The 26,255-nt window shown below is 32.6% G+C and overlaps 1 protein-coding gene and 1 non-coding gene across 2 annotated transcripts in view; both read left to right on the forward strand.

Moving 5' to 3' along the window:
• Positions 1-4,839: 4,839 nt before the first annotated feature.
• LOC132603459 (multicystatin-like) overlaps positions 4,840-26,255 on the forward strand; it is a 29,123-nt gene continuing 7,707 nt past the window's right edge. The window contains exons 1-5 of the mRNA XM_060316543.1: positions 4,840-5,054; positions 7,602-7,781; positions 9,746-9,757; positions 17,329-17,424; positions 20,220-20,399. Of these exons, the coding sequence (XP_060172526.1) occupies positions 4,950-5,054; positions 7,602-7,781; positions 9,746-9,757; positions 17,329-17,424; positions 20,220-20,399 (573 nt within the window). The 5' untranslated portion in view covers positions 4,840-4,949. The remainder of the gene's footprint in view (positions 5,055-7,601; positions 7,782-9,745; positions 9,758-17,328; positions 17,425-20,219; positions 20,400-26,255) is intronic.
• TRNAA-UGC (transfer RNA alanine (anticodon UGC)) lies at positions 20,843-20,915 on the forward strand. Its single transcript has one exon. It is a non-coding gene; the product is annotated as a tRNA-Ala (tRNA).

Here is a 26,255-nt window from a genome sequence, read left to right on the forward strand (position 1 = left end):
ATTTTGTTTGTATTCGTAAAAAAGTTATAAAAAGTTTTTTATATTAATTTATGTTTTAATAAATAAGTTAGTAACCTTGGTATTTTTTTTTAATTACATTTTGTTGTAGTGTAATACATTTAATTTTAATATTTATATATTTATTAGTTTAAAAATAGTTAGTTAATATTTTTATCTTTAAAAAGACAATTAAAGAAGGACAAATGAAAAATAGAAAAACGGACAAAAAAATTAAAAAAAGATAGATTAGCTACTAATCTTCAAAACAAAGTCGGTGCAATGCCACCGTTTCGACACAAATACCTAATTAAGGCATGTCCCAATGTCAACTATTAGAAAGGGTAAAGATTAATAATGAGGAGTAGTGGGGTCAAAAGGGGCTGAGCTGTGTCAAAGAATTAAATGGGCAGACCCTTTTAATTGAAGAGTTTGCAAAATGGCAGTCCAATCCTGCCCTAAACGGGCCGCGGGTTAGGATAGGCTAGCCCTTTAAGTTTTTTCGTCTTCCGAAATAATATTTTCTAAGTGATTTTTGGTACAATTTAAATATGAAACCTTTACAATATGAAATAGAATCTTCTACCACCCATTCTTGCTCAAATTCATATCATAGAATAAAATATAAGAGAACAAATATAAATTATTATTTTTAATCAGTAATTCAGATCACGTTCAAAAGAAATTAAACATAATATAAATTCTTAGACTTAGAAGTATTACTCCAATTTCTAATTATTACTTAGTAGTAAGTATATTCTTTTTTCTCATTACTTTTTATTTTTTTGTTTAATTTAATTTTTTTAAAATAATTAATTTATTATTATTTTCTGGCCTCAACCCAACCCTTGAGACTGGCGGGCTAAGAAAGGTTGTGCTTTTGAGCCTCAATTCTATATGAGCCAAAAATCTTAATCTAACCCTACTTAAATAAAAAATTGGGTTGGGTCGGCTCGCCGGCTAAGCCCATATTGACAGCTCTAATGAGGAGCCTTGGTTTGTTTGGAATAAATAGTGCTCCAGAAGAGGAGGAAAGGAAAAGAGAAAAGTCTCACCCCATAAATCAGGCTTTGCTAAGGAATGAATGTGGGTAGATCGGGTAATTATTTTCAACCGAATGGGCAGAATTATAATTACATTCCAAAGGGATAAAGAGACGTAATTAGTTTGGGATTGATGGGTAATTTGTGTAGCTTTCCCTATAACTTATACATTGACATACTTATTAATGCTAAAGGTCGTTTATCATCTTTTCTAAGTTATCTTTAAGTGTTTGCAATCAAAAGTTATAATCAATTTTTAAGTAACTTGGTAGTACAAAAGTGGACATAAATAAAGGCTAAATCATTTCTAGATTAGTGTGACACCAACTAGCATCAGCATCAGGAGATTGACATAAAATGTCCATTTGCACTAGTAGCTTCATAATACATTGTGACAAAAGGGAGTATATTCTCTTCCTTAATTTTCTCCGCAATCCATCCAAATTTGAGAAAACGAATGCTCTTAAATATTTTCCAGTTATCACATACGTTTATCACCCTTCCTTTTAGTGATGCGGAGAGGCACGAAGCAAAGGATGTCCAGTAATAATCATTACGTACCTACTCTTACACATAAATAAATGTACCGACTATATTACAACTATTAGTAAATGAATGTTCCGACTGTACCACAACTACCGACTATATTACAATTACTACTAAATAAATGTACCGACCATACTACAACTACTAGTAAATAAATGTACCGACTGTACCACAACTACCGACTATACTACAACTATTACTAAATAAATGTACCGACTATACTACAACTACTAGAAATAAATGTACCGATTGTACCACAATTACCGGCTATACTACAACTACTACTAAATAAATGTACCGACTATACTACAATTACTAGTAAATAAATGTACCAATTGTACCACAACTACCGACTATACTACAACTACTACTAAATAAATGTACCGACTATACTACAACTACTAGTAAATAAATGTACCGATTGTACCACAACTACCGACTATACTACAACTACTACTAAATAAATGTACCGACTGTACTACAACTACAACTCCTTCCTTTTCTCGTACCATCATCCAATATTCATATTTTTTTGTTGTTTTCTATCGTGTCTGATATCCGTAATGATGTCCTACTAATCCGGTTACTTGTTTGATTACCTTGCGTTCACGTTATATATGCTTCATTGAATGAGAAACTATTCCCTACCAGACTGACTTTATTCTCGGCTTAAATTTAAAATTATTGATTAAAAGCGAAGGAATCACATACATCCAAGACGAAGCTAGTGTTTAAGATATGTTTTTGATCGAACGCAGTAATTTTGATTCAAATTTTATATTTATCTTTAAAAATCCATTTAATAAAATATAACCTATTAATTTAAAAGGCAATATTTTCGAACTTATAATCTTCGCATCCTAGCTCAATTACACATGTATTCCACCACAGGCAAGCAGGGGCGGATCTACGGTGCCTCGTATGGATTCCGGGAACCATAACTTTCACCCAAACGTTATATGTATAATGGGCAACCTTTTGACTATAACATGATATGACATGGGAACATACCATAATGTCATGCAGATGGCTTCGTGGATAAAGGGAATCAGCAAAGTTGCATTCCACCCCCGTGGACAAGGGATCGATTCTCCTGGCCACGTTTTCGATAAACTTCACTCTGCCTTTTGTTTTACACAAAATCACAGCCTTACTTTATTTTATTTTTTTCCTTTTAAAAATCACAACAGTCAAAATAAAATGAGACCACAACAAATTTAAAACTTGTTGGAAGTATTACTTTGTCCAATCTCACTTCTTCAAATCAATTTTGAAACCAAAAAATAATGAAAAGTGAGAAAGCTTCGAGTTCTAAAACAATGTTGTTGGTTCTTCCATTTTGTATCAGGTCCTTTCATTCTTATTTCTCATTTTGTCCAATCTAATGAAGAAACTATTTCATCTAAAGATGTTGGAGATGCTCATGTTGCTGCACACGTAAATGAATTCAATACCATTGTAAATCAATTGTCATCGGTAAAAATTGACTTCGATGATGAAGTGCAAGCTCTAATTTTGTTGGCATCCCTAAAATATAGTTGGGAGCCAATGAGAGCAGCGGTTAGTAATTCTATTGGTAGCGACAAACTAAAGTTCAACGATGTTAGGGATCGTATCCTTGCTGAGAAAGTGCGCAGGACAGATTCTGGAGAGGCATCGACGATTTTTGCTTTTAATGTTGAAAACAAAAGCAGAAATTATGACAGAAACAACAACCGAAATAGGGGCAGATCGAAGTCAAGGAATGGCAGAGGTCAATCCAGACCAGGACGAACATTTGAGTGTTGGAACTGTGGAAAACCAGGTCACTTCAAGAAGAACTGCAGGGCGCCAAAGAATGAGGACAACAAGGGGGCTGGAATCAACACTGCTATGGAAGACATTGGCGATGCGTTGTTGCTATCGGTTGACAGCCCGATAGACTCTTGGGTTCTTGACTCAGGAGCGTCCTTTCATACCACCCCACATCATGATATAATGACGAAACAGTCTGTACGGACTAAAACAGGCTCCAAGACAGTGGTATTTAAAGTTTGACAGCTTTATGAAGAAAGCTAATTTTTCAAGGTGCGAGGCAGATCACTGTTGTTACTTCAAGAAATTTGAAGACTCGTACCGTGCCTTGTGTGGGTTCCGGGGAATCATAACTCTCACCCAAACGTTGTAATTTATAATGGGAAACCTTTTAACTGTAAGATAATTTGATATTGTAACGTAATACACAGTCATGCAGATGGCTTCAAGGATAAAGGGAATCAGCAAAGTTTCATCCCACCTCCTTGGACTAGCGATCTATTCTCCGGGCCACATTTGTTTTTTTTTTTTTATAAAACTCCTGGGGACCAGGGATCGATATCTCTGGCCATTTTTTGATAAACTTCACACTATTTTTTGTTTTACACAAAATCACAGCCTTACTTTATTTCTTTTTTTCCTTTTAAAAATCACAACAGTCAAAATAAAATGAGACCACAACAAATTTAAAACTTGCTGGAAGTATTACTTTTGCCCAATCTCACTTCTGCAAATCAATTTTGAAATAAAAAAATAATGAAAAGTGAGAAAGCTTCGAGTTCTAAAACAATGTTGTTGGTTCTTCCATTTTGTATTAGGTCCTTTCATTCTTCTTCCTCATTTTTTTTTTAGGTTTTCTCTTATATTGTAATACATTTCTTCTTAATTTTCTCTCTCTCTATATATATGTCGTGTTTGAGTGATTTGTAATTTTTTAAATATATAATAAATATCGATACTCATTCTTTTATTCGATTATTATTGTATATTAATTTGAGATCAAAGGGAATAAGAGTGCAAATTTTGGTTTAACCGATAAATGAACCGTAACGAATGCTATTGGTTTATCAATATTGAGCTATTAGTTAAACCAGACCGTTGGCCCCTAGAAGATATTTTTTTATCCGCTAACCGAATAACTGATGACCGACAACAAATATCTTATTCGTTCGGTTATCGGTTTAGCTTGTGTAGAAACTAATAACCGATAAATCGAACCGAAAACAAATAAAATCTAACCGAACCGAGCAGGCCAGTAAGCAGCCCTAACTAGCGCCACAACCTTCAAATCCTAGATCCGTCTCTTAGGCAAGTATGTTTTTTTTTTCAACCACCACAGGCAAGTATTGATCATTTAACTACGGCACTGAAACGTCAAAGTCTAAATCTGTCAAATTAAAATATTTATAACGTGCTAGATTTTGCCTGTTTCATTTTGTTTCTCGTCGTTATCTTCCCCTTTTTTCTCTATAAAAACCAATGTAGACTTATAGCCATTTTCTCATTACGAAAAATATTACTGTACTAATTTCTTCTTCTTACAGCCCAATAAATTAATTATTCGCAGCGATGGCAAACATAGGAGGTATTACCGATGTTCCTGCAGGATCCGAAAACAGCGTTAAGTACCAAGATCTTGCTCGTTTTGCTGTCCAGGATTTTAATCAGAAACAGGTTACTATTTATTTATTTATTCTTCTAAAAGTTAGAGATTTGATGGATTTTCCTGTTTGTGGATTTGATTTTGTTTGTTCTTGTTTTTTTAATGTTGTTTGATTGTGTTTTTAACTAATAGTCCGATGATGTTGGCCTTAATAATTAATGATACCACTGTTTCTACAGTTTTTATGTTGTTTGATTGTGTTCATTTTGCACTCTTCCTTTTTTTCTTCTTTAACAGCATATGCTCTGGTATGATCACGGGTTTAAGTTATACATATTAGCAGTGTAAAGGTTCGACTTAACTGGCTATCACAAATTATTGCACAACTATATTAGCTTGTTTTTAAGAGTTACTTGATGTCGTAGCAAGAGGCGGATATAGGATTTGAAGGTGACGGGTGTCGTAACATTTTCAATAAGGGAATAACACCAAAAAAAATAAGAAAAATAATAGAAAAACTCTTCAATAGGTAATTACACCCCATAAGTAAATGTAGAATTAGATAAACTACAAGCTCTCAAAAATAAATCATAAATTTCATATTTTTTCTAAGCAATGCTTACGAAATTTCCATCATAATTTAAGTAGTAAACTGATTTAAATTGAATTTAACCATTATAGAATAACACAAATTTTTATAATACACTCCCTCCGTCCATTTTTATTTATCCACTATACTAAAAATATATGACAACTTTTACTTGTAAATTGTATAGTTTGAAAAATCAAGACATAATTTACTTTTCTATACCTATTTTACCCTTATTATTAAGTACTCCAATTTATTTCTCATTTTATTTATTGTTTATTAAGAGTGTCTCGAGTTAAATATAGACAATTAAACATGGACGGAGGGAGTAATAAACAAAAGAAATTACAAAAAAAAAAAAAAAATTGATCTCAATCCAAAATTCCCATTGAAACCCACGTTTTTCGATTAAATACTCACATATTTGAGATTAAGATAAATGCTTAATTTAAGGGATTTTGAAGTTTCTATTTGTGTGTTCTCGCCAGATATCACAGATAAAACAATAGAATAGAGGAAAGGCAACATAAATAATAAAAAGATAAATAGAAAATTGGGAGAGCCGAAAAAGGAATTACTGGTACAAAAGAACTAAAAAGCACAAAGAAAGATGGGAGTCGAAAAATGTTCAAACTTGTGTCTACCAACCATGACACCTTTATCTAATTTGCAACTGAGGGTGGCATGATTAAATATTTAACCTAGTTTAAGCAAATTGCAACATGGGTATATAAAAAAATTATCAATCTAGCCACCCCCACCCTAAAGGGTGGATCCGCCCCTGGTCGTAGCCTATAGGTAAGGGCGGAGGTAGAGTATGACTTACGAGATTTGATAAGTTCAACAACTTTGGCTCAAACCCTTTATATATGTTAAAAAATTCACTGAACAAGTATAATAATAGATTTCAAACCCAATAAATAAAATCGGTTATCGGTAGAATCTTGAACTCCACTCCACACTTAAAATTAATTCTGGATCCAACGGAACTTAAACTCATTACATCCCATGTTGCTACTAAAAATAAGATTATGTTGGATTAGCTCTGGCACAACTCTATTTGTTAGACCAACCAAATAAGCCATACGCTGAAGAGCAACTTACAAAGTACTACTCTTGTAAGTAACATAATTAATCATTCAACGAACAAAGAACTTTTGTATTAAGAAATTGTATAAGAAAGTAACATGTAGCCTGATAACATTTTAAACTCTTTACACTAAGAAAACTCTACTATGCTTGAATATTGAAAAATGAATTGGGTTAGTCATGACCTTAGATTGGAGAGAGGTGCTTAGACAGGACATAATCCAATTTCAGCTTATCGAGGACATGACCTTAGATAGGAGGTTATGGAGGACTCAGATTAGGGTAGAAGGTTAGTAGATAGTCGCAGTTTTGATATGTAGTCTATTGTCATTTGATGCTTGCTACTATGTATTGTTACTTGTACTTCAATTATCTTATTTATCTCTGATAGCTACTGCTTTCTTTTATAAGACTGCTCTATCGTGACTTATTCGCTTTCTTTAGTTTCATTTTCATTTTGCTATGAACTACTTGTGCTTATCTGACTGTTTCTTATGTATTCTCTTGAGCTGAGGGTCTTCCGGAAACAGCCTCCCTATCTTCCGAGACAGGGGTAAGGTCTGCGTACACTTTACCCTCCCCAGACCCACATTGTGGGATTTCACTGGTATATTGTTGTTATTGTTGAACTGTGTTAATCATACATGTGGGGATAAAAAAGTGGTTTGCATATAAATTTATAGTATTCAATTGTAATCAGCTTTGCAAATGCACAAACTTCAAGCTTTTTTAAATTTTAGGTAGATAATCTGAAATGTTTTCTTTTTGATGTCTTCAAAGTAGAGATGAATTCAACATTTAAACTTTATGCATTTTGAGTTACTGAGTTCTAACGAACTGTACTTCGTCCCTTCTTCAAATGCATTATTAAGAATTAGTTTATTAAGTATTCATGACTTATAATTCTTTCATTTTGAACAACATGTGCTCTGTATTTCAGAATGCTCTTTTGGAGTTTGTGAAGGTTTTGGGTGTGAAGCAACAAGAAGTTGCAGGAATGATGTACTATATAACACTCGAGGCAATTGATGGTGGAAAGAAGAAAACATATGAAACCAAGATTTGGGAGAAGGAATGGGAGAAGTTCAAGGAAGTTCAAGAATTCAAGCTTGTTGGTGATGCCCCAGGGAGCTAATTAACTATTGATTGGTATATGAAATTACTCTTATGTTGGAGATAAATAAAGTCATTTTTATGTGGAAGTATTTGGATGTCGTAGTGTAAGTGTGTAGTGTATTCCCCAGGGAGTTAATTAACTATTGCTTGGTGTATGACATTACTCTTATGTTGGAGATAAATAAAGTCATTTTTATGTGGAAGTATTTGGATGTCGTAGTGTAAGTGCGTATATACACTACTATAAAGTTTTTAAGGTATTGAAATTGTTACTTAGTTCAACATATTCTGTACGTAATATTGATCTGTACGGGATTTTTTAATTAACGCCATATGCAAATTAGTATTTTCCTTTTACTTTGGTTTTGTGTGAACTCACTGGAGTTTTTTATGGGTCGGGTAGTATCGAATATTTAAAGTATGATAACAATAAAATGGCAGTTGGGTATGTAGCTCAAATGGTAGAGCGCTCGCTCTGCATGCGAGTGGTACAGGGTTCGATCCCCTGCATCTCCACCTAATAAACTAATTAGGGTTACAAGAATTCATCCCGATGAAAAAGAAGCTATGTCCACATTATACAATGCATAAGTAGGGCTGTTCACAGTTTTGGTTAAAACCAAAACCAAACCGAAAATTTAACCAAAACCGAATAAAATAACTGACATTTGGTTTAGTTTGGTTTGGTTTGGTTTGGTTTTAAATTTGAAAAACCAATAATATTTGGTTTGGTTATGGTTATAGTAAAAAATAACCGAACCAAACCGATAATTATATACATAAAATTTATAATTATTTATATGTATAATATTAGCTTTTCATAAATAATTAAAGATATTTTATACCTTTTAATTATTAATTTAATTTTGGTCTACTTATTTTTAAGGCCCATGTCTTAAAAGAATATGTCCTACAATCCAAGCCCAACTCTAATAAGTCGTAAGCATAAGAGTTGTTTGTATTTTGAAACCTCTGTTTGACTTGTTCTTTTGAATCTAAACTGCGTTGCAAGTTTGGTCCACCTGATTTGCCAACAGCGTGTCTTTCCCTCAATATGCAGCAAAGTTCACCCTTGTGGGCTATGAGGAAAAAAAAGCTTCATAAGAAATTTGAAGAATGTAGAGAGAGAATATTTGAATTGTCACGGCTAGTCATAAACCGAAAAACCGAACCAAACCGACAATAACCAAACCGGTGGTTATTATTTTACTTGGTTTGGTTATGGTTTTAGACATTTAAAAACCGACTAAATTGGTTTGGTTATGATTTTTACCAATAACCGACCCAAACCGAACCATGAACACCCCTATGCATAAGTTGTTGGAGGAAAAGCTTACTTCTATTTTAAGTAACTATAGTAAATTTACAAAGAAATTTGAAAATTTTACAGATATTTAATCCCTTTTTAAAATTTAGTGAAAACGAACATTATTATGAATATGCATACAAAAATAATATTGTAAACATCTATAACTTGTATATTAATTAATTTAAAGGATGGAAAATAAAACCAAAAGAATTGCATCTGAACTTCACTAAACAGCATTGCATAGTTTAAAAGCTAAACAACTTACATTTAGGAGCCTAAATGTTTAACACATTTATATGCTCCATGTCACACCCCATTTTAACCCGTGAGAGTTAAATTTAGAAGTATGATGTATTGGAGATTCCTGTTTTTCGTGTTTGTTGTTAAGGAGTCGCCACCTAATTATTTACGGTGAATTAGGACACCTAAAGTTTATTAAAGTTATATTTAAAGTTAACTCTGTTTAAGGTCTGCGAAACTTAAGATTCTAGGTAAGGGTTCAATTAGTCTAAAGGGAAGGTATTAGGCATCCTTTAAGACCCATTAATAATGGTTAACCGACCGGACTTATAATTAATTAGGCTAAGTGTAAATATAGTATTATAGGAAAAAGAAAGTAACTTTGTAAGTATGACTAAAGTTATGGATGGACATGTAAGGATACTATTAAAATAGAATTTGTAGAAAATAATAATTTGTATAAAAGAGTACTTTAATGCTATTTTGAAATATGACTTATAAATGTTGTTAAAATTTTAAATGAAAGTATAATAGTGTTGTTTAAAATAATATTTATGGAAAACATAATAATTTGCGTAAAGAGTTTCTAAATGTTAATTGAGACTCAAAATATTGCTAAGGCCTTAAATGAGAAATATAATAATGTTATTCGAAAAAATAAGATTTGTAAAAAATAAGATGATTTGCCTATGAATAATAGCCTTTTAAAAGATGATTTGTTAAATGTTATCTTTAGATGAAATGATGTTATATGAATATGGTGGTATAGAAATGCCTAGACTTATGTTCTTAAATACGATGAAAAACCCGTAAGTTTCTTTCTATCTTTTTTTTATCACTCTTTATTTAAACAATTTCGGCTAAAAAATATGTATAATTGGATAAATCTTGTAAATGTTTATAAAATATGATTGAACTCCTATTTAACGATGTTTTGAAGTTCATGAGATAGTAAGAATAAAATATGATTCACTTAACTTAAAAAAACATATAGTCATATTATTTGAAAATCCATTATTCGAATAAGTATTATAGAAGTGAACGTAATTTGTGGAATTAACTACCCATAACTAAACTAAACCCTGAATATTACTAAAGTTTGTCTAAACTAACAAATGAGAAAAAATGTTAGTCATACAATACTCATCAAATGCACATAAAAAATAAAAATATAGGAATTGGTATGATGTAAATGGGCTCAGCCCATTAAGAAATACTGTTATCCGCTACTGTTGGGCTTCGGCCCAGCAGATTTTGTTCATATATTGCTACGGGCTGTCTCTGTCTGTTGGGCTTTGGCCCATATGTTATTTTCCGTTCGGCTGCTGCGAGGGGCTGACCAGAGAGGAGCTGTGTTGGGATTTTGGCCCAACGCCCAAAATGCGGGAGAAAATGACGAGTCGCTTGGACTCGTATGCGGGATGTCGTGCATAAAAAAAAGAAAGAAAGAAAAAAAAAACGATTAGGAAATGAGCAGTGAATAGCAAAGATAAAAAAAAAAAAAAAAACAAACAAACGATTAGGAAATGAGCAGTGAATAGCAAAGATAAAACACACATGACATTAAATTTCCAAGCAGACACAGGAAGTTACAGCAAACCTAAAGAAAAACCTTCAGATGTTTAATTAAAGCATATGTTATAACTTTACTTATTAGTAACAAATCTGGTCTCATTTGAAACATGATTATCACAAATCAGAAATGTATAGGCTAAACACTGAGTATTACAAAGTCCTCCGTTAGAAGGTTGGCCAGGCCCAAAGTGACCTTGATAAAGTTCAAAACAGATCTGTTCACAATGTACTGATGATTTAAATCGAAATGGAAAAGATCACTTGGCAGAATTCGAGACAATGAATAATGCACAATGCTGATATTTCATGATATAAGGAAGCTCTATCATATCACGACACATTTAGGAAGTTCATAGAAGCGATTAAGAGACAGAACTCGAATGATACACACGATATTCAGAACCTTAAAGACAGCAAAACAGTTGTACATGCAAGATTTCCTTAATAAGCTTAACAAGCACAGAGGAGAACTATCGTAATCGAATTTTAAAAAAAAAAGTGCTATGCCATGAAGAATAGGAAACTAATAATGCATACTACCACAGATCCAAGGTGTTACTAGGCAGACCAAATAAAACCACAAACTGACATCTTAATCCCATACTCAAGTCATGACGACCAACTAATATTTCAATGGACACTTAAAACACAAACAGCCAAGACTGAATTTAAACTTTCGGTTATTTAAGGCAACCTCAGAACTCCACTGGTGCATGCGAGTTCGAGAAATAAACAATTACCATGGTTGAGAGGTTCAAGTAAGATTATTCAATTTAAACCTATGAGATACCAGCAATTGAACAAAACATTTAAGTAAATAGGGACTGGTTATTTCTTTGACGCTTCTGATTTCGATTAAGAGTTAAACATACGGAGCAATAACATAGTCTCGGATCATCCAAATTTTACAGGGAAAAAACCGACATACGCAGATTCACAGAGATAAAGATATAACACAGTAGGGTGAACCATAAAGCGATTAACACACATAAACATAACTGTCAAACCATATGAATTTAGTTAAGATGAGTTTGATTGAAGAACACACTGATTCTAAGCACAAAATCATTTTAACTGAGAATTAGCAGGTGGTTAAACTAATCTGGACAGGACTAACAATTATGAACATACTGAATCAGAAACCAAACATTATGGACAAAATCATCCACGCACGAACTCATATGAATACCTAAATACTGACAGAATTGAAATCAAACTAAACCAAACTAGATTTGGTCACATTAAACACTCCACTTGAAACTCATAGTAACAATATCACTGCCACTGTTTCATATAAGCATTAACCAAACAAAAAAACCTAAACTTACGAAAGACAATTATGAGGATGGTTCAGTGTCAATCCGTTCTAATCACATACACAATATACCTAAGATATACACATCATGATGGGTATATCAGATGTATATCGAAGATATATCTTCTTCCTACCTTGATAGCCCACTGTATATCCTATGTATATTCATCATTGATTAGGTTCTAAACCCTGAGAGTTCGGTCTAATCATCCAAAACTACAATGTACTTCTTTCAAATTCATTTTTAGTAATCAACATCTTATTCTAACAGCATCCAGGCATCAAACAAGCGATACAATAATAAAGAAAATATATAACTACTCAAGACGACAGAATAACTTAAATTCTTAACCCAAACAGAAATTAAAGACAATAAGCGATAAATGTGTCAAAGTTTACCTCTTTTGTGTGCAGTGAAGTGGGGATCGTCGAGGTCTCGAATCTACACTTGAATGCGATGAATTCGAACTCGAGAAAAAAAAAGTCTTTCAAAGTCGAAAAAAAATCGACAGATCCGAACACTCTTTTTTTAAAAAGGAAGTTCGGTTTGATTTTTTAGTAATCCCAAAAAACGTAGATAAAATGGCTCGAAACAAACTTAAAGTGAAGCAGATTTGAATTTCTAAAGTAATGGAATCCCCCCAAATGTTGAATCCCCTCCCCTCAAAAATACTGAATCCCTCTCCTCAAAGTACTGAATCAATTCCCAAAAATCTCAAAATCCCTTAAAGCGATTTCTCCAAAAAATACCCTTTTTTTTTTCGATCTGTTTTCTTGTTGATTTCTCTCAGTTCATTTTTTCTGATATGTTTTGATCTTGTTTCTTCTCCCCCTCTTCTCCTTCGTCCCCCCTCCATTTATAGGGCTTCGTTTGGTTTAATAAAAGAGAGGAGAGTGCGAGAGAGACGGAGGAGTGGGGGACAAAAGTGAGTGGAGGGGAGCGTATGTGGGGGTGCGGCGGAAAGGAGAAAGAGAGAGGAGTGAGTGAAAAAGGGAGGGAATCAAGGAGCGGCGACGATGAGAAAAAAAAAGGAAAAAGAAAAGAGAGAAAGAGATGAGGGAAGGCGGAAGAAAGAAGAAGAGGAAAAAGAAAGGGGGAAGGGAATTAGGTTAAAGGGGAAGGGGAAATGGTGGGCCGGGTCGGGTGAGTGTGGTTGGGCTGGATCTGTTGAAAACGTGGGTAATGGGCTGGTCCGTTTGGGCTGGTCCATTAATTTAAATATGGGCTGATAATGTGGGTTGAGTATTAAAGATGTGGGCTAATTATTTGGGTAGGGAAATAATATTGTATTTTAAAGTCATTAATTTAGCTAAAAATTGTTGGTCCTTCCTTCTCTATTTAAATTATTTTTTGGGCTTCTAGTTTAATAACTGGTATAATATATATTATGTAAATAATTAATATGTAGAAAAAATAAATATTTTGCAAAGTGTTGTCTTGTAATTAATTTAACGATTCCAAACCCGAAAAAAGGAAACGATGACTAACCGTTTAAAATCTGTGATAAAGTAATACTTATAATGTTAAAAAAATAAAAGTAGCGAAAATAATAGTAGTGAAAATAAAATATTTAGCTTGTCAGTAAATTTAGAAACCCAGGTAAATTAAATAGGGGAGGGACAAAATTGGGTGTCAACAGATGCCCCTCTTCGACCGGAGACGATGTAAGAGTTTTTGGGCGAAGAAGTTGACGTAGTAGCCAATTTTGTTCGACCAACAACATATGAATTTGTAAGGAAATACGGTTTCAGAGAACTGGTGGAAAATATTATGAGGGTATAAGGAATTATGGTCGAACCTGTTGAGAGAATGTTATTTATAAATTTATAACTTTGCAAGGGTTGTAGACAAGTGATGAGAACGTTCAAGAATGGAACATATGTTTATAGCCTCCTAATTATAAATGTGGCGCGCGACACACCTTTAAGTAGGACTCTACTAGGCACGATATAAATTCTTCAAAGATGCCCCAGTGTTGAGTTATGGAGACACTAGGGGTGTAGAAAGGAATATGAGGTTGTGAAAAGAGTAGATTTAGTAGAATTTTAGCGGAGGATGTGAAAGAGAAATTAACCTACGTCTCACGTGTTTATGGACATAGGCGGAATTGAGTTCGAGAGTAGATTCGTGACCTTTGCTTGTGAGTTTGGTATTCCTCTTTAGCAAATTTGCCCCAGTTCACTGCGTAAGATAAAGTTTCACGCGTGTTACTGTTTACGCATATAAATACGCGGTTTACTGTTCACGCGTGTTACTGTTCGCGCGTTATTTGAAGCTTATAAATAGAGCTCTAAGCTTCATTTGGAAATACCACCAAAAATTGAAGAAGACAACACATCCCAAAGAGAAAGAAAAATCTAAGAAAAATACTCTTAGTGAAAGACCTAAGTAAGAGAAGGCTTTTGAGAGAATTTTTAGTAAAAAATTCTTGAGTGAAAGTGGGATTGGGGTTGTGAGGTTGAGTGTTGTAAACACTTGTAATATTTCTTCTTTAATAAGATCTGCAGCAGCAACGTGGACGTAGCTCTCACGTTGAAGGTGAACCACTATAAATCTGTGTGTGTTATTTATTTATTCTTCGCTTACATCACGGCGTAAGTAGGTTCTGTCTAAAGAGGTTGGTATTTAAGTGGTCCAGCTGTGACCCTCCAATCTTTCCTGGGAACCTACTTACAAAGGTCAGATTTGAGATTCAAATCCTAACAGAGCCTTGGTTTGTTTGGGATAAGTAGTGCTCCAGAAGAGGAGGAAAGGAAAAGAGAAAGGTTTCGCCCCATAAATCAGGCTTTGCTAAGGAATGGATGTGGGTAGATCGGGTATTTATTTTCAGCCGAATGGGTAAAATTATAATTACATTCCAAAGGGGTAAAGAGACGTAATTAGTTTGGGATTGATGGGTAATTTGTGTAGCTCCCTTTAACTTATACACATTGACATCCATATTAATGCTAAAGGTCGTTTACCATCTTTTCTAAGTTATCTTTACGTGTTTGCAATCAAAAGTTATAATTAATTTTTAAACCTAGTAGTACAAAAGTGGACATGAATAAAGGCTAAATCATTTCTAAATTAGTGTAACAACAACTAGCATCAACGTTAGGAGATTGACATAAAATGTTCATTTGTAGTAGTAGCTTCATAATAATTGTGACAAAAGGGAGTATATTCTCTTCCTTAATTTTCTCCGCATCCATCCAAATTTGAGAAAACGAATGCTCTTAAATATTTTCCAGTTATCACACACGTTTATCACCCTTCCTTTTAGTGATGGGAGAGGCACGAAGCAAAGGATGTCCAGTAATAATCAATATGTACCTAGTCTTACACATAAATAAATGTACCGACTGTACTACAACTATTACTAATAAATGTGCCGACTATACTACAACTACTACTAAATAAATGTACCGACTGTACTACAACTACCACTCCTTCCTTTTCTCGTACCATCATCCAATATTCATTTTTTTTTTGTTTTCTATGTCGTGTCCGATACCCATAATGATGTCCTACTAATCCGGTTACTTGTTTGATTACCTTGAGTTCACGTTATATATGCTTCACTGAATGGGAAACTAATCCCTACCAAACTGACTTTATTCCGGGCTTAAATTTAAAATTATTGATTAAAAGCGAAGGAATCACATACATCCAAGGCGAAGCTAGTGTTTAAGATATGTTTTCGATTGAACGCAGTAATTTTGATTCAAATTTTATATATATCTTTAAAAATCCATTTAATAAAATATAACCTACTAATTTAAAAGGCAATATTTTCGAACTTATAGTCTTCGCATCCTAGCTCAGTTACACATGTATTCCACCACGGGCAAGCAGGGGCGGATCTACCGTGCCTTGTGTGGGTTCCGGGGAATCATAACTCTCACCCAAACGTTGTAATTTATAATGGGAAACCTTTTAACTGTAAGATAATTTGATATTGTAACGTAATACACAGTCATGCAGATGGCTTCATGGATAAAGGGAATCAGCAAAGTTTCATCCCACCTCCTTGGACTAGCGATCTATTCTCCGGGCCACGTTTTTTTTTTTTTTTTTTTATAAAACTCCTGGGGACCAGGGATCGATATCTCTGGCCATTTTTTGATAAACTTCACACTATTTTTTGTTTTACACAAAATCACAGCCTTACTTTATTTCTTTTTTTCCTTTTAAAAATCACAACAGTCAAAATAAAATGAGACCACAACAAATTTAAAATTTGCTGGAAGTATTACTTTTGCCCAATCTCACTTCTGCAAATCAATTTTGAAATAAAAAAATAATGAAAAGTGAGAAAGCTTCGAGTTCTAAAACAATGTTGTTGGTTCTTCCATTTTGTATTAGGTCCTTTCATTCTTCTTCCTCATTTTTTTTTTTAGGTTTTCTCTTATATTGTAATACATTTCTTCTTAATTTTCTCTCTCTCTCTATATATATGTCGTGTTTGAGTGATTTGTAATTTTTTAAATATATAATAAATATCGATACTCATTCTTTTATTCGATTATTATTGTATATTAATTTGAGATCAAGGAGAATAAGAGTGCAAATTTTGGTTTAACCGATAAATGAACCGTAACGAATGCTATTGGTTTATCAATATTGAGCTATTAGTTAAACCAGACCGTTGGCCCCTAGAAGATATTTTTTTATCCGCTAACCGAATAACTGATGATCGACAACAAATATCTTATTCGTTCGGTTATCGGTTTAGCTTGTGTAGAAACTAATAACCGATAAATCGAACCGAAAACAAATAAAATCTAACCGAACCGAGCAGGCCAGTAAGCAGCCCTAACTAGCGCCACAACCTTCAAATCCTAAATCCGTCTCTTAGGCAAGTATGTTTTTTTTTTTCAACCACCACAGGCAAGTATTGATCATTTAACTACGGCACTGAAACGTCAAAGTCTAAATCTGTCATATTAAAATATTTATAACGTGCTAGATTTTGCCTGTTTCATTTTGTTTCTCGTCGTCATCTTCCCCTTTTTTCTCTATAAAAACCAATGTAGACTTATAGCCATTTTCTCATTACAAAAAATATTACTGTACTAATTTCTTCTTCTTACAGCCCAATAAATTAATTATTCGCAGCGATGGCAAACATAGGAGGTATTACCGATGTTCCTGCAGGATCCGAAAACAGCGTTAAGTACCAAGATCTTGCTCGTTTTGCTGTCCAGGATTTTAATCAGAAACAGGTTACTATTTATTTATTTATTCTTCTAAAAGTTAGAGATTTGATGGATTTTCCTGTTTGTGGATTTGATTTTGTTTGTTCTTGTTTTTTAATGTTGTTTGATTGTGTTTTTAAATAATAGTCCGATGATGTTGGCCTTAATAATTAATGATACCACTGTTTCTACAGTTTTTATGTTGTTTGATTGTGTTCATTTTGCACTCTTCCTTTTTTTCTTCTTTAACAGCATATGCTCTGGTATGATCACGGGTTTAAGTTATACATATTAGCAGTGTAAAGGTTCGACTTAACTGGCTATCACAAATTATTGCACAACTATATTAGCTTGTTTTTAAGAGTTACTTGATGTCGTAGCAAGAGGCGGATATAGGATTTGAAGGTGACGGGTGTCACAATGTTAGGAACGTGTATTTGGATCAGATCCATCTCTTTTTAGTATATTCGAGTCCACTTAATAAGTCTTTTTATTTACAAATATGAAAATTAAATTTCAAAAATCAAGAAACTAACATAATTAGCATCTTAAATAAGGAATCACACCCATTGACAATAAGATAAAATCAACATTTTCACCAAGGAACTCGCATCTTTTATGTATATTAAAAGTTGAACTTGCACAAGTAAAATAACATTTTCAATAACGGAATAACACCAAAAAAAATAAGAAAAATAATAGAAAAACTCTTCAATAGGTAATTACACCCCATAAGTAAATGTAGAATTAGATAAACTACAAGCTCTCAAAAATAAATCATAAATTTCATATTTTTTCTAAGCAATGCTTATGAAATTTCCATCATAATTTAAGTAGTAAACTGATTTAAATTGAATTTAACCATTATAGAATAACACAAATTTTTATAATACACTCCCTCCGTCCATTTTTATTTATCCACTATACTAAAAATATATGACAACTTTTACTTGTAAATTGTATAGTTTGAAAAATCAAGACATAATTTACTTTTTTATACCTATTTTACCCTTATTATTAAGTACTCCAATTTATTTCTCATTTTATTTATCGTTTATTAAGAGTGTCTCGAGTTAAATATAGATAATTAAACATGGACGGAGGGAGTAATAAACAAAAGAAATTACAAAAAAAAATAAAAAAAATTGATCTCAATCCAAAATTCCCATTGAGACCCACGTTTTTCGATTAAATACTCACATATTTGAGATTAAGATAAATGCTTAATTTAAGGGATTTTGAAGTTTCTATTTGTGTGTTCTCGCCAGATATCACAGATAAAACAATAGAATAGAGGAAAGGCAACATAAATAATAAAAAGATAAATAGAAAATTGGGAGAGCCGAAAAAGGAATTACTGGTACAAAAGAACTAAAAAGCACAAAGAAAGATGGGAGTCGAAAAATGTTCAAACTTGTGTCTACCAACCATGACACCTTTATCTAATTTGCAACTGAGGGTGGCATGATTAAATATTTAACCTAGTTTAAGCAAATTGCAACATGGGTATATAAAAAAATTATCAATCTAGCCACCCCCACCCTAAAGGGTGGATCCGCCCCTGGTCGTAGCCTATAGGTATGGGCGGAGGTAGAGTATGACTTACGAGATTTGATAAGTTCAACAACTTTGGCTCAAACCCTTTATATATGTTAAAAAATTCACTGAACAAGTATAATAATAGATTTCAAACCCAATAAATAAAATCGGTTATCGGTAGAATCTTGAACTCCACTCCACACTTAAAATTAATTCTGGATCCAACGGAACTTAAACTCATTACATCCCATGTTGCTACTAAAAATAAGATTATGTTGGATTAGCTCTGGCACAACTCTATTTGTTAGACCAACCAAATAAGCCATACGCTGAAGAGCAACTTACAAAGTACTACTCTTGTAAGTAACATAATTAATCATTCAACGAACAAAGAACTTTTGTATTAAGAAATTGTATAAGAAAGTAACATGTAGCCTCATAACATTTTAAACTCTTTACACTAAGAAAACTCTACTATGCTTGAATATTGAAAAATGAATTGGGTTAGTCATGACCTTAGATTGGAGAGAGGTGCTTAGACAGGACATAATCCAATTTCAGCTTATCGAGAACATGACCTTAGATAGGAGGTTATGGAGGACTCAGATTAGGGTAGAAGGTTAGTAGATAGTCGCAGTTTTGATATGTAGTCTATTGTCATTTGGTGCTTGCTACTATGTATTGTTACTTGTACTTCAATTATCTTATTTATCTCTGATAGCTACTGCTTTCTTTTATAAGACTGCTCTATCGTGACTTATTCGCTTTCTTTAGTTTCATTTTCATTTTGCTATGAACTACTTGTGCTTATCTGACTGTTTCTTATGCATTCTCTTGAGCTGAGGGTCTTCCGGAAACAACCTCCCTATCTTCCGAGACAGGGGTAAGGTCTGCGTACACTTTACCCTCCCCAGACCCACATTGTGGGATTTCACTGGTATGTTGTTGTTATTGTTGAACTGTGTTAATCATACATGCGGGGATAAAAAAGTGGTTTGCATATAAATTTATAGTATTCAATTGTAATCAGCTTTGCAAATGCACAAACTTCAAGCTTTTTTAAATTTTAGGTAGATAATCTGAAATGTTTTCTTTTTGATGTCTTCAAAGTAGAGATGAATTCAACATTTAAACTTTATGCATTTTGAGTTACTGAGTTCTAACGAACTAAACTTCGCATGCTAACTCCGTCCCTTCTTCAAATGCATTATTAAGAATTAGTTTATTAAGTATTCATGACCTATAATTCTTTCATTTTGAACAACATGTGCTCTGTATTTCAGAATGCTCGTTTGGAGTTTGTAAAGGTTTTGAGTGTGAAGCAACAAGTAGTTAGTGGAATGATGTACTATATAACACTTGAGGCAATTGATGGTGGAAAGAAGAAAACATATGAAACCATGATTTGGGTGAAGGAATGGGAGAAGTTCAAGGAAGTTCAAGAATTCAAGCTTGCTGGTGATGCCCCAGGGAGCTAATTAACTATTGCTTGGTGTATGAAATTACTCTTATGTTGGAGATAAATAAAGTCATTTTTATGTGGAAGTATTTGGATGTCGTAGTGTAAGTGTGTAGTGTATTCTCCAGGGAGCTAATTAACTATTGCTTGGTATATGAAATTACTCTTATGTTGAAGATAAATAAAGTCATTTTTATGTGGAAGTATTTGGATGTCGTAGTGTAAGTGTGTATATACACTACTATAAAGTTTTTAAGGTATTGAAAATGTTACTTAGTTCAACATATTCTGTACGTAATATTGATCTGTACGGAGTTTCTTTTTTTTTTAACGTCATATGCAAATTAGTATTTTCCTTTTACTTTGGTTTTGTGTGAACTCACTGGAGATTTTTATGGGTCGGGTAATATCGAATATTTAAAGCATGATAACAATAAAATAGCAGTTGGGGATGTAGCTCAAATGGTAGAGCGCTCGCTTTGCATGCAAGAGGTACAGGGTTCGATCCCCTGCATCTCCACTTTTCATTTGGCTAATAAACTAATTAGGGTTTCAAGAATTCATGAAAAAGAAGCTATTGTTAGAGGAAAAACTTACTTCTATTTTAAGTAACTCTAGCAAATTTACAAAGAAATCTGAAAATTTTACAAATATTTAATCCCTTTTTAAAATTTAGTGAAAAAGAACATTATTATGAATATGCATACAAAAATAATATTGTATTTAATCCCTTTTTAACATTTAGTGAAAAAGAACATTATTATGAATATGCATACAAAAATAATATTGTAAACATTTATAACTTGTATATTAATTAATTTAAAGGATGGAAAATAAAACCCAAAAAATTGCATCTGAACTTCACTAAGGAGCATTGCATAGTTTAAAAGCTAAACAACTTACATTTAGGAGCCTAAATGTTTGACACATTTATATGCTCCAAAGATTTATCCCTTGATAAATGACAAAAATAATAAACAATGAATCAGGTTCAGAGAAGAACATAAATTTCTCTCACGAGAAAAAATGGATTGTAAAAGACAACAACTTTATCAAATTATTTTTATTCTAACCAACTTTCTGCATTCAAGTAATAAGCTCGAAGGACTCGATCCCCTAGACGACAATAATGATGATTTATGAAAAGCTAGAGAACTTTAATCAGTTAAAAGAAAAATGAAGAACTTGAAAGCTGCAATTCGATATATCAATAAACAACCTTTGTGTAAATTAAAATGATTTATGAAAACTACAAATTAACTTTACATTCTTAATCTAGGCTTTTAAAGTAATTGACTCACATAACTAATAAAGGCTACATGCATATTTTTGAAGCAACATCCATGTATACATTGGCTTCCTTCCCTTGCTTTTACTTTCGGAAATACTTCGCCTGGAGACATCAAAAGGTAAAGAACTTTATATCAATTAATTAATAAAAGATGTTATATATAGTCAAGAAATTTACTGTTGAAATTTCAAATTGCCATCGAATATTTGTTTTCCAAATCATGAAAAGCAATTGATTCATATTTTGTCTTCCCCATAGAGTCAAACTAAATCATCTGAGACTGAATGTTGATACTGAGGGACATTAGACGTAAGGACAAATTGCATCACCCATAAACGAAAAGAGATTACGAAATTCCAAAAACCTTAGCTTTGACGCATACTCACTACTCCAATACATATAGTTTGTCAAAGTATATAATGATGTTGAATGTTTAATTGGGAAGACCCCTTCACTATTTGCAAATTAAATTTGTAACTCATGACATAAAGTTAGTAACTGAAATTATAATTAATATGTTAAAACATGTCCAGCCATGTTGAGGAAAGAAAAGGGCACGTCTGATCGAGTCAGTTACTTTTAAAAGGGAGGAATAAATATTTTTAGCTGTATAAATTGAGTGATAAATGAAAGAAAAGAAGGAAAAAATATCAAAAAATTTAGAAAAAAGATAAATATGAATGGAGGTCATAGAGAGGTGTCACATCACCTTATCTATGCCTAGCTTTATATTATATGTAGATATAGATATAGATTATATTTTTAACATGTTAAGCCCCATATTAGTTGTGGTCTCGTTATATGTTCTTAACAATTCTCCCTTTGCGAGCTATTTTTTTTTTTTCAATAAGTTGAGGTAAGCTCAATTTTTTTTTTTTCAATAGTGTTAGAATCATATTGTTCGGTATCTCAATATTGAGCATGAGAAACTGCATACTGGATATTCAAGCACCGTCGCACCAGATTAAGCTTCCATGGCACTGCATTGCTATAGTTTTCATGATGCAAGGTGAAGTGTATATAAGACTTTTGAGATTAAATTACAATTTCGTTTGTAGCAATGTGAAATTCCTTTATTCTTTGCAAAGAGCTTCAAATAATTAATTAAATTCTTTGAGGAAATTTTTAGAAGTAATTAAATAGAATGATTTAAAAAAAATTAGTCATGCTAAATTTAAAAAATAAATTAACAATAAATTACACATCTTTTAATTGTTTTTTAAATAATTAAGCGTAATATCGTGAAACTACAAAATAAATTAGTGTTAGAAGTCAAATCTGAAGGGCGATATATGAAATTATCCCTTATTATTATTATTATTATTATTACTACTACTACTACTACTCATGTTATCCTGATTATTGCCAGAAATTTTTGACGGTCATATCTTTTTGAGATAATTGTTTAGTAAATGATTCCCTTTCTATTTCTCTTGCAATTTATGGATCTTTTAGACTACTGTCTAAAAAATTTCTTTTGAACAAATTAAAAAATCTTCCAAGAAAATATTAGATCACGATCTAAATTTTTTTAGATATTAGATGACAGTTCAATATTTTTTCAATTTCAAAGATTCTATTTGCACAATCTTTAAGAATATGGATATAGATATCTGAAGTGTGCAGGCAGATATCTATAGGATGTGTCTAGCTGGGGCTGTTTATCATATATGGCTCGAAAGAAATGCTCGAGTGTTCTCACAAGGACAGAAGGAAGACAAGGCTTTGGTCAAACAGATTATCCAGAAAGTCTTTGTTCGTGCATCCATGAATAGGAAGATTGCTGCCAAGTTAGCTCAAATGAATTACTATCCTTGAAAGTAGCTATGCATAGGAGGATAGAGTGTACTGGTTGAATGAGACAGATTTGAGGCTAGTAGCTCAATTTGTTTGGGAGTTTGTACTGAATTGTTCACTTTGTAAATAATACATTTAGTTACAAAAAAAAAAAAAAATATGGACAAAATCCGATTGGTAGCCTAAACAAAGGACTTTTGCGTAAACCAACCTATTACCACATATGAAAATTTGACCGTTATAAAGAAAGAGACTCATTACGCGCACTATAAGACTCAACCAAATATTAACCCCTCTATTTGCATTCACAATCTGTGATCACCCCAAAATTCATATAGAAAAAAAAAAAAGATTATCAGAAATAGAAAACCAAGAAACTTCACTTGCTTGAAATGGCTTCCAGAGACGTAGTTCCAAAGATTTTACCCAAAGGTGACGAAAAAAATAGTCTTTTTGCCATCCCCTTTCTTCTATTTGATGCATGTCCTATTGTCAATATTTTTTTTCATGTGGAATCACTTTGGGGACTCATTACTAGTTGTTTGTTGTTGGTTTTTCATTTTCTTGGATTAGTATTGAAAGAATTTGGGGTTTTTTGTTAATGCAAATAGTTATTTGTGAATACTCAGTATCCCCACAAAAAATTGAAGTGTTGATTGATAATAATGAGTATCAATCTTTCTTGGGGTTTTTTATTAGGTTAATACCTGTTGATATGATCTATTTGTTTAGATTCTTGATCACAGTTATTGAAATTCTAGAGAGTTGTGAAAACTGTCTGTCTTTTTTTTTTTTATGATTCGTGTAAAATTTCATATTTTCTTGATCAATCAATGGTAATGTAAACTTGTTCACATGGCTATTCCAAGTCCGAATAAACAAGGAAGATTATAAAAAGGTTGACAATCAGTGTAAAACTTATTCTCTTTTATCCGCATTTCAAACACAAGTGGTGACTGGTGGTCCCATGAAATCCCATGTCTGCTCTTTTTCCTCATCATGTATAGATTTTTTAAGGATAGTTATGTAAGCGATGGATTTCTAGAATCAGACCTCTCTGAGCTTAAAATATGGAATGTTTAAAGTGCATGACAAGAAAGAAGAAAACAAAAATGTTAATTTCGTGTGAGGTATTATAACAGTCCATTCCTTCAAGAAAACATTGAGTTCTTTATGATACGAACCTGGTATATCATGTACTAACAAAGTATCGTAAATAGCAGATTCATTCCAACACTGCTCAATCATTTATGATGCCCACATGGTATATTCATATACTGCTAGGGTATCACAAAACAATTGGTTCATTTCTTAAAAAAAAACACTCCTCGGTCCTCTATGATACCCACACGATATTCATATACTGTTAGGGTATCATAAAGGACTAGTTCATTTCTTCGAAAAAAAAAACACTCTTCGGTCCTCTATGATGCCCACACGATATATTCATATACTGTGTGGGTATCATAGAGGACTCATTCATTTCTTCGAAAAAAACGCTAATCGGTCCTCTATAATACCCACACGGTATATTCATATACTGCTAGGGTATCATAAAGGACTGGTTCATTTCTTTGGGGGGAAAAATGCTTCTCAGTCCTCTATGATACCCACACGGTATATTCATATACTTCCAGGCTATCATAGAGGACTGATTCATTTCTCCGGAAAAAAAACTACTCGGTCCTCTCTGATACCCACACGGTATATTTATATACTGCCAGGGTATCATAGAGGGCTGGTTCATTTCTTCGAGAGAAAAGAAAAACACTACTCAGTCCTCTTTGATACCCACACGGTATATTTATATACTCTCGGGGTATCATAAATGACTGGTTCATTTCTTCGGAAAAAAATACTCCTCGGTCCTCTATGATACCCACACAGTATATTCATATATAACCAGGGTATCATAAAAGACTGATTCATTCCTTGCAATAGAGTCATATTATATATATAAATTTTGTTTGTATTCGTAAAAAAGTTATAAAATGTTTTTTATATTAATTTATGTTTTAATAAATAAGTTAGTAACCTTAGTATTTTTTTTAATTACATTTTGTTGTAGTGTAATACATTTAATTTTAATATTTATATATTTATTAGTTTAAAAATAGTTAGTTAATATTTTTATCTTTAAAAAGACAATTAAAGAAGGACAAATGAAAAATAGAAAAACGGACAAAAAAAAATTAAAAAAAGATAGATTAGCTACTAATCTTCAAAACAAAGTCGGTGCAATGCCACCGTTTTCGACACAAATCTATATATAATATAAAGCTAGGCATAGACAAGGTAATGTGGCACCTCTCTATGGCCTCTATTCCTATTTATCTTTTTTCTCCTTTTTTTGGCTTTTTCTTTTATTTTCCCTATTTTTCTTCCAACTAATCACTCATTTTATCCGTTCAATGTTGAATTATTTATTTCATATTGATTAGATCTTAAAGCTCTTCAAATCCTCATCAGTACGTCCCTTTGCTTTCTCATTGTCTTTTTTTTCCTTTCTCCATAATAACTGTAAATATTTTTGTTTCCTTACTCTATGATTAATGTCAATTATTCTGTGTAATTATATGTAATGACTAACCATTATTCCTTTGACGTTACTAACCATTCCAAAAGCCACTTTCTTCATCCCTTTTAATTTCTCTTTCTCTACTTTCCGTTCCACTTTGTATTAATTTAATGTATATTAATGTAGTATTCACTTTTAATGTATATTAATGTAGTATTCACTTTGTATTCTTTAACCATTCTATGTATAAAAGC

The sequence above is a fragment of the Lycium barbarum genome, chromosome 1, assembly GCF_019175385.1.
Source record: "Lycium barbarum isolate Lr01 chromosome 1, ASM1917538v2, whole genome shotgun sequence".
Taxonomy (NCBI): domain Eukaryota; kingdom Viridiplantae; phylum Streptophyta; class Magnoliopsida; order Solanales; family Solanaceae; genus Lycium; species Lycium barbarum.